The sequence below is a fragment of the Seriola dumerili genome, unplaced genomic scaffold, assembly GCF_002260705.1.
Source record: "Seriola dumerili isolate Sdu_G_001 unplaced genomic scaffold, Sdu_1.0 BDQW01013337.1, whole genome shotgun sequence".
In the NCBI taxonomy this organism is placed as follows: Eukaryota; Metazoa; Chordata; class Actinopteri; order Carangiformes; family Carangidae; genus Seriola; species Seriola dumerili.
This window is the reverse complement of record NW_019187592.1, coordinates 1-10,289: the sequence shown is the minus strand read 5'-3', so window position 1 is coordinate 10,289 and position 10,289 is coordinate 1. Positions and strand designations below refer to the sequence as shown.

The following is a 10,289-nucleotide window of genomic DNA, read 5'->3' as shown; positions in this document are numbered from 1 at the left end:
GAAATATGAACATTAATGCATCTTTAAAAACACAGCAGCAGCAGCAGTGATGCAGCCTGAGAACTATTACATCTTAGTCCATGAAGTTCACTCATTCATTCAGCAGACTTGCACAGATGAATGGATGATGAAGAGCAGGAGTTCTGCTGTTTGTTACAGTAAATGTTGAACTGACAGTTCAAATCCTTTTTACAGTGGATGGTTAGGTCATTGAATCAGACACTGATGACTCACTGATGTTTGGTAACATCTGAGAAGGAATGGAAAACCTTCAAGTAGCAGAAGATCTCTGTTTTGTTATCTTTGGTGACACGTGTGGTCATACATGGTAATTGCAGGTTTGTTTTTGAGCCACATGAGTCACTAACTTCAGTGACCCAGTTCATAAAACTGTAAAATGCAGGTCTTCTATATAATTTCATCAGTGGGTCCCGGGCTCAGTCACCACGTGTTACCTCATTCAGTGACTTAAGGACACTTGTTTAAATGAAAATCTTCAAGGTCGTCACTATGAAGCCGTCAACCAGACAGATGAAGATCACAACCAGAGACTCAGCAGGAGGCGTTTGATGGACTTATACTCGTCCGCAACAGGTCGAGTCTTGACCTGTGTCTGTTTCATCAGGAGGAGACACAGACTTAAGATCAAACCTCCGTTTGCACTGACACACATCATCTATCTAGGTGTAATAGTAGGTGTAGCAGAGCCACATGTCATATTTGTTTTTAAATTACTGTCAGAGAGGAATATACACCACCATCTGTCTAATTTTTTGATGGATCACCCCCTATTGTCTAGAGGTCATGAAGGTCAAGCTAAAGAGGGGGGTGGGGGGTGTGCGTGGGAATATAATGTTAATGTACTAGACTTTCCCAAGGGGGGTATGTTAAAGATGCGTACTGCTGTATGAGGGGGGGTATGTACTGTACAATACCTTTATGAAACTTTAAATGGTTGAATGGGTTTAAATACGTCATCATGCATCCATATTCACAAGCAACAAGTCCTGATGACTATGTGAGAGAAACGTAAGTTCTTAAAGCATATTACCTTATGAGTTCTCCCTCTCCGTCTCTCTGTCACACACACAGACACAGACATGCTGTGAGTTCTCCACCCCCCTCCCTCTATGTCACTCTGCCACACACACACTGAAACAAACACACACCAGCAGCTCTCTGTAGTTTGGATTACCAGCACGGGCTCTGTGTGTGTGTGTGTGTGTGTGTGTGTGTGTGTGTTGGGATTGAGCAGCAGAGTAAATGTGCATGACGCTTTCACACACTTAATAAAGCCTTTTTAAACCCAGTTAAATGTTTACACGGTCGAATAATCAGGTTTCTCCTGCTGAAACTGAACTGTATTAACTGGGTCTCCAGCTCCAGCATCATGGACGCCCCCCTCACCCCCCTCCCTTTTAAGGACCTACCCTCCCCAAAAATGGGCTGAGATTCAAACCACTGCCAAATCACTCATGTATAAAATATTCTGTCAACACTTTGGTCGAATCTGTATTGAACAGGGTGATAATCACATTAAATCACATTAATACCTGAGCCTGGAAAAAACGTTTTCTCAGCTAGTTACTTAGTAAGTTAAGTTTTATTTATTGGAGAAGAAAATACCTTTACAAGAGAGACCTGAAGACATTACAAGAGTATGTCCGGGACCGACTGAAGAAAGACTCTGCTGAGAGAATCTGAGCTGTTTGTGTTTGTTGACAAGGTGCAATATCCTGTTAGAAAACATGAAGCCGTGGGAGTCGGATTCCTCCACATTCAGTCTGTCCCTTCTTGTGGCCAGGTGACGTCTGCTGTCTCCTACCTGTGTCGAACCTGATTATTAAACTGGGAATCCACGCTCTGCTTAGCTGAAGCATCCGGCGCCGATGGTGCTGGTAGAAAACTCCAGTTTTCCAGTACAAATCATGAGTAATTTCAAAATAGGAAAGGTGAAGCTACTCGAATCTTACGTACAGTAGATCTTGTTTTTATTTGTAAATCATGTCACACACATCTGTCACATTTATTGAGACTCATTTCTCCCAAGAGAAACATTAGTAAGTGAAAGCTGCAAGGGTTACTTCCTGTTTTCAGTAGGTGGCGCTATGAGTAAGACTTCACATTACCATGTACCATTCATTGTGAGACTGTCATCTAATGTGACCTTTGGAGCAGATTGGACAATGTATATTTGAGCTATAACAACTTCCTGTTTCTTGGCAAAACAACGAAATTTGCAACGCCACCACAGCCGCTATGGGGGGGACGCTATGATTATAACTGAATATTTGCATTTAGATGTTTTCAGGTCAGGACTTTTATCAAACATATAAAGTTTGGGCCTGTTTGGACAATGTGTCCTGGGGTTATAGCAACTTCCTGTTTCATGGCGAAACATTGAAATTCGCCACAGGCGGGCAAAAAGGCCAAAAGCTTCACAATTTATCATCACAGATGTTGTAATGGAGATAATGATAATATGATCAGACTGGGCGCTAGTTCAGTGTTTGTCACTAGGTTCACCCCGGGGTGTCGGCCAGAACACCACTTAAGGCCAAGTTTCCAGAGTATAGATAAATAAAGGGCTGAGAGACGTAAATATGCCGTTTACTCCCTTCCTTTACTTCTCCCTTTGCAGCAACACATACAGGTATCCCAGTGTTCATGCAATAACAGCTGGATGTTATGGTTGTGTGTTAAATCCTCCCGCTGATGAACCGGCAGGATGCTTTTATTGTGAAACCTACAGACACACTACGTCCTGTCACTGAGTTAGCATAACCTCATTATCATAATAACCCTTGACACTAACCACTTCGTATGTTAGCTCAATCATAAAACACTCTGAACAATACCAATAACAGGTAATAAATGTATGAACATGTTTTGAACTCGACATGACACATTACTAGCGTGCATAACCCGGCTATCGTTAGCATAGTGATCACATGGCGAGCACCTAAGTTCCGACTTCTCCTCCACATTGGCTAACAGAAGTTATCTATAGCTGCATCAACACAAGGAAATACAATACCACAAGTAATGCAGCGGATAAATACTCACTCTTTCATTCACGCACAGATCACTTGGAATAAAGTTATTGCACTGCACAACCGTAGCCCATCACTCGACTGAAGCCCACAACTTTTTTACTGCGTGACGTCAGTTACGATATCTCACCGTCACGTGGGTTGATTCACCCTATAAATTACCAGCACTGAATATACAGATACCTAACAGCACATCAGACATAGAAGCCCCATATGGGCAACAGGACTTAATACTCTAACTCTTGACTTTGAGGCCTTTTACAGATGTGTTTAGATTAGACCGGCCAACTCTGATGTTGATCTGATCGAATCTGCAGGAGGAGCTCATTGAAGTTTCATACTAAAAAAGTCGCAAATCACAAATCACAAAAATGGTGCCAAAATTGCAGAGGCTTCCTGTCGGGTTTAGGGTATGGGTGCAAGAGGCTTTTTTTGTGATTCTTGGCATGTTACATGTGCGTACCAAATTTCGTAAATGTAGGTGAAACACAACCTTGGGGCTGTATTTTATTTAATTTTCTAGGGGGCGCAGTGGAGCCACACCACCACCAGATGTGCAACACACATAAAACACATTGTAGCTGGCCCTTGGCTGGCGGAGAGTTTCATACTGGTGCGTATATTGATGTGCGTATAACATCAAGGTATCTTCTAGAGGATCGTCTGTTTCCTAACAACCCGACAGTAAGAGCTTAGCATTAACAGCAGGGACATGATAATTATGATGGAAACAGTGCATCATTAAACAACAAAAAAAAAACAAAAACAAACTTACTCCAAGTAAATCATGGACATCATCAAACAAAGAGAAGGTGAGCAGCGTGCCACACCGCAGCGCACAGGTGGATCATGTCATCTAATTAATGACATCCTCCCCTTCCTGCCGCCGCATTTCCTCTGACGCTACACAACAATGACCGGTCCCCAGGTAGCAGTATGAGCCAACCCGCTGTCACTCACACACATGCTTATCCTACAGGCCCGACATGTGTGCAGAGGTTCATGAGATCCCCAGCATGTTGAGGTCTCAAAAAGAGATTTATTTTTATGTAGAATAATAATAAACACAACAGTTTCAATAGGAAAAGAAAAGATTCATAATTAACGGACAATATTAAGAGACTCAAACTGACAGCTTGTCTATTTAGCTCTGTTTTAAAGGCCTACCTGTCACAGTCTTGATTATCTGTCCAGTAAAGTGTGAGAAAAACTGCCCCCCCTCCTCCTGCTCCTCCTCCTCCTTCCTCCGGCAGAGTTTTACTGCTCGTCTATAAACCGTTGCAGTCACAACTCAAACTCCTCATCACTCCAACAATACCTGTCGGAGGAAAGTCCTCAGCGCGGCTCTGAAGCCAAACAATATCTCGCCGACACCCTGGTGGGAAATTACACGAGGCCGGAGAGGCCGCGGGTCTATTTGTTCTGTTTGTCTTTGCAGTGTGATGTTTACTGGTCAGAGGTTTTCAATATGCACTTCAGATATTACATCGATTTTTCTACCATACACATCGGGTATCACTCTCCTCCCTCCCTCCCTCACTCACCCATCTTCCCCCAAAAGCCCCCCACCCCCCCACCCCCCAGCATGACGCTGCAGAGACATTCATCCCTCCCCACTTTATCACCCCCTTTTTTTGTCGCCTAATTATGCTTTTATTCTGAAAATCTCACACTTTCCTTCCAAGCAGTGATGCGTTCAGGTGCCCTGAATCTCCTGAATGCTGCGGAGTGCTTTTATATTCAGAGCATACTCTTTTATACAATCACAGCTGATATTACACACACACACACACACACACACACACACACACACAAACACACACACACACACAACACACCAACACATTCACACACACACACAAATACACAGTAAATCAGCCATCTTCCAGTGTTTTCTCTTCTTCTCTTGAGGAAACAACCAATTTTGCTCTTAACATTTCAATATAACTCGCTCCTTCTCTCTCTCTCTCTCTCTCTCTCTCTCTCTCTCTCTCTCGTCAGCTGATTGGCTGAGAAATACTGCAGAGCACAACAAACCGTCAAAAAGTACCACAGAGCAGTTAAAACTCCAGAATACCAAAGAAGAAGATGGTTTGCTACACAACATTTCAACAAACAACCAAAAAAACAAAAGAAAAAAACATTTACAGGTTTTACAGGGATTTATGTTCAGACTTCGGATTTCTTTTTACCTCCCCGTGAACATCCCAGTGACTCATCAAACAGTAGGAGACTCACTCACGATGCCCTTTAACAGAACGACATGGAGTTAGTTTGTGAGTCATGGCCGAAGCGTGCAGGCAGAAGAAACCAAACATCACGGAGTGAAGATACAGCCTGAAGCTGCAGAACGCCGCTCGCCGTCAGAGGAGAGAGATTGTGTAAATCTGCTAAACAGACTCTGGCTTCATGCAACATTAATGTGACTCTCTCTGTCACATTTCTTCACCACACGCACTTGATTGAGGCAATGAAGTTTAGATTAGATTAGATTAGATTAACTTTATTAATCCCACAACTGGGAAATTCACTCACCACAGCAGAAAATAAACATCTATGGAATAAACATCTATGGAAATATACATCAAAAATACACCAAATATACACCAATAAATACAATATACACAATACACAGGATATATACATGAAAAAGTGCAAGTTTGCACATGGTCAGGAAGAGCAGGAGTTGTGGAGTCTGATAGCTGCTGGAATGAAGGACCTGCGGAACCTCTCCTTACAGCGAGGATGTAAAAGTCTGCTGCTGAAGAAGCTACTCAGAGACCTACAGTGTCATGCAGAGGGTGAGAGTTATTGTTCATGATGGATGTCAACTTAGCTAACATCCTCCTCTCACCTACTTCTTCAATGGAGTAACAGTGAATAAACTTACTCTGCAGCTACAAACCAGGGGCGGGCAGACAGACAGACAGACAGACAGGCGGCGACAGCACAAATCCAGATTCACTGTCTCTGTCTGAGGAGAAACCACAGCAGAGTCGTTGGCATGCACAGGTCAGTACGGTGCGTTATCTGTTCACTGGGGTGTAGGTGGTGTAAGGAGGTTTATTTCACTGATGAGTTCATGTTGAATCTGTGAGAGCAGTCAGGGGTTAAATGGTGTTTTTACAGTGAAGATGTTACGCCCGTGAAGTTATATACTTTAAAGAATGAGTGTCAAATAACAGAGGCACTGTGGGTGAGCTGGTCTTCAGTTGCTTTACTTAAAAAAATTTAACCGCCAACTGAAGAACGCAACTCGCCTGCAGTTTATATATCCTCACAGGTGGTCTCTGCCTGTGATAGGAATGCTTAAAATTTTAACGGGGTATGTCTGTGAGAATATAAAACATGTATACATATAAAACAACACATTAATGAGCTTCACATGTTTACATGGATGGTTTCATTTTCTTTCTTTTTATTTTTCCCAACATGAACGTTGTCAGTACCGGCATACTTTAAGACAACAGCTGCTCTTCTTGTGCTTCTCGGCAAACTTCAGGTTTTAAAGCTGCAGCTCTCACAACTGAAACTGAGTCCGGTCCCTGATCTGATCCGGCTGAGCGCCCGCAGAAACACTCTGGATATCTAGAATCAACTGTTCAGCACACTGAGATTCTGAGAGTTTGTTTACTTTTTTTTTTTATCTGAAGGATGAAGATCTTGACTTCACATCAGGTCCAAACAACTAGCAGTATCAGGTCTAACCAGCTCCTCCCCCTGTCTCTCCCCTCTCTCTCTCTGTGGGTTGGGCAGACTAATTGTATTGTAAATTTTCCTTTAATTGCAGAGCACCAACATGTCAGCTGCCAGCCTTCTTTTGATGGAGGAGCAGCTCCTGTGCTGCATCTGTCTGGACGTGTTCACCAATCCGGTCACGTTACCGTGTGGACACAACTTCTGCAAAAGCTGCATCACACAGCACATGAATTTTAATTCCCACCGCCAGTGTCCTCTGTGTAAAGAGCGCATTGATAAGAAACATAAACTTGTGGTCAATACGTTCATAGCTGAGATGGCCGTCCAGTTCAGACAGTCAGCTGGAAGGAATGCCAGCAGCAGCTCAGAGCAACACAAGGAAACCAACCCAGGGAAAGTTTCTAATGACGTTCCCATTGGACTAAAACGGAAGTCTAGGCTGCTGTTAGCAATGAGCCTGACATTTCTAACCATCTACTTAGCAACTAATTTAAAGCTTCATCAAATAGTATTCAACCTGAACTTTCATCAGCTGTTTGATACCGTTGAGATGACGGCAGACAGCATGTGTACTGAACATGACAAACCTTTGGAGCTCTACTGCAAGAATGAACAAATGTCCGTTTGTCGCGCCTGCGCTGACTCCAGTCACAGATTTCACCATGTAGTTTCTCTGAAAGAAGAATTTGAAGTAAAGAAGGCAGAGCTGCGGAAAACAGAGGCTAAACTTCAGCAGATGATCCAGGAGAGACGACTAAAGGTTCAGGAGGTCGAACACTCAGTAAAGCTCAGCAGGGAAACCGCAGACAGAGAGACAGCAGACGGTCTTCAGGTCTTCGCCGCTCTGACTCAGTCTGTGGAACAAGCCAAGGCCGAGTTCATCAGGACGATTGAAGAGAAGAAGAGAGCGAAGGAGGAACAGGCCAAAGATGTCATCCGAGAGCTGGAGCAGGAGATCTCTGAGCTGACGAGGAGGCGTGCTGAGGTAGATCGGCTCTCGTGCTATGAAGACCACCTCCATTTCCTCCGGAAATCCTCGACCCTGAATGCTGCTCCGCCCACCAACGACCGGACAGAGATCAGCACTTGTCCTGCATCATATGCAGGAATCATCAGGACGGCTGTGTTGAGCGCTGTGAACCAGCTGACAGAGACAGTCTCACAGGAGATGAAGAAGCTGCAGGAAGACGAACTGAGACGAGTCCAGCGGAACGCGGCGGACGTGGCATTGGATCCTGATACGGCACATCCTGCTCTCATCCTGTCCGATGATGGGAAACAAGTACGTCACGGTGACTTGTGGAAGAAACTCCCAGAGAACTCAAAGCGATTTGAGACTGCGATCAGTGTTTTGGGAAAGCAGGGTTTCTCCTGTAGAAGGTTTCACTATGATGTTCAGGTTAAAGGGAACATTGGCTGGACTTTGGGCGTGGCCAAACAGTCAGTCAATAGGAAGGGAGAAATTACACTGAATCCCGAGATCGGCTACTGGACTCTGTGTCGGAGGAATAGAGATGGGTACTTCGCACTTGACGACCAGCCCGTCCCTCTCTCTGTGAATGATCATCCAGAGAAGGTGAGAGTGTTTGTGGATTACGAGGAAGCTCTGGTCTCTTTTTATGACGTGGACACAGCAGCTCTTCTCTACTCCTTCACTGGCTGCTCCTTCACTGAAAAACTCCTCCCATTCTTCAGTCCTGGCAGGAGTGACGGCGGCAGGAACTCCGCCCCCCTGATTATCTCTCCTGTCGATCAGTCAGTGTTGTAGAACTCGGGTCTGGGCCTTGGACTTGACCACTGATGACGTTGCACATGCCTGCGAGTGCATTTGTTTGGCTGTTGTGTCATACGTGGTGAAATGTTGATAGTTGTGTTATTTGTGTTCAGTGTAAACCTTGAATCCATCTTGGAACTTGACGCAACCTTGATGACTCTTCTTTGGTGACTTGGTTTCTCAGACTCGAACACGGGGGACTCGAGACTCGGCTACACTGCTGCAGTCAGTACAGATCTCACTGCTCTTTGTTTTATTACTCTTTTGTTCCTGCCGTGTTTTATACTTATATTATAAAATTTTATACGAGGTGGGTGTTATGTTCTGTGTATAAATCCTGTGTGAATTTTGTATTCTTTGAACATTTGCATTGCAAGCTCATGTGTGTAACTTGTTCCCTTGCTGCAAGAATAAATATCCTACTCTTATAATTTTCAGACGGTGTTCCTGAGTTTATTTGATAATTTTCCTAACAGTTGTAATGTTTGCTTAGGTTGTGGTCAGTCATACAGTTAATCGGGTACACGTATGTTCACACACATATTAGTACGTCTCAGTTCTAGAACCTGCATGAAGCTAACCTCCTCCCTCTAACCTGGTACCTTTAGATTACATGAGCTAGGCTAACAAAGAAACTCACACCTTCCCTCTCACACACACACCAGGTGGTCCAGCGGCCATTTTGAGTAGTTTCTTTGTTTACCGCCATCTTGTGCATCTCCATGGTAAATAAATGCCTTTAAGTATAACTACTGGTGTGTTTAATGTTGCACAAGCGTGAATATTGCCAACCTCTACTTTGTAGAATTCCAATCCTTCAACTTTAACTTACTGATATGGTAATTTGGTTATAGTTAGTAAGCTAATTGTTAATCAGAGTTCCAGATTAATGGTAATAATTTGAGACTAAAACCATATTGGCTATTTTGCCTATTAGTTTAGGCTGGTGCCCCGAGGACTTTAATTAATTTTAAAGTTATTATTTACTATTAATATTTTTAATATTAAAATTTTCTTAATTTATGATAGCCAATAAATTGATAGACAACCGAAATCCAACATATTTGGTGTCCAGCTCATGAGGTAGAGCTCAGACCCAACAGCAGTAAACAAGAGCGTAGGTTTGGTTTCAGAAGCTTGTAGTTTGATTTTCCTCTGACAGAGTTAGTAAGAAGCTGTAAAGGTGGACTGGTGACAGTGTTTCTCTGTGGTCTCATTTAGACACTTGTTAGCAATTGAGATACCTGCAATATCTCAGCGAGTGCTCAGTGCATCATGGGAGTTGAACTGACCTAACAGTGAACTATGAGCTCTTTAAGATTTGAAGGTCACCATCACGGTACTGCACAGGTGGAACAACAAGTCGACAAGTAATAAGGTAGATACAAGTTATTTGTCTCTAACAATTCAATAGAGGGTGGAGTTTAAATGCACCTTGTACCTAAATAAAGAAAGAGATAATATTTTGATTGTTTCTAGGCCATACCAAGCAGAGTTGTATGCTAAAAATCCCTAATGACTGTTCTTAGCTGCACCAGTGCTTCAAGGTAAATATCAAAGTTTTCTAAGGTGCAAGAATTAAAGTTTCCCATTCAGACCCTTGCCATGACACTTGAAGTTCAGTGGTCAAAGGTCAAAGTTTCTCCAAAGATTCCTGCAACCTCCTCCTTCCCCTTCTCAAAGTCCAAATGAAACACGTTATCGCCGTATACTGGAATAAAAGTGACTCCCCGATCCTGTCCTGAAGATTCTGAAGAAACTAA

At 43.3% G+C, this 10,289-nt stretch overlaps 1 protein-coding gene across 1 annotated transcript; it reads left to right on the top strand.

Moving 5' to 3' along the window:
- The first annotated feature begins 6,852 nt into the window (after window positions 1-6,852).
- Window positions 6,853-8,520, top strand: LOC111240141 (E3 ubiquitin-protein ligase TRIM21-like). The gene has a single exon (XM_022770129.1). The coding sequence runs from the start codon at window positions 6,853-6,855 to the stop codon at window positions 8,518-8,520; it is 1,668 nt and encodes a 555-aa protein (XP_022625850.1).
- The last annotated feature ends 1,769 nt before the right edge of the window (window positions 8,521-10,289 follow it).

Excerpts from the sequence above, each read along its gene's own strand:
- LOC111240141 (XM_022770129.1), top strand. The coding sequence starts at position 6,853 with ATGTCAGCTGCCAGCCTTCTTTTGATGGAGGAGCAGCTCCTGTGCTGC.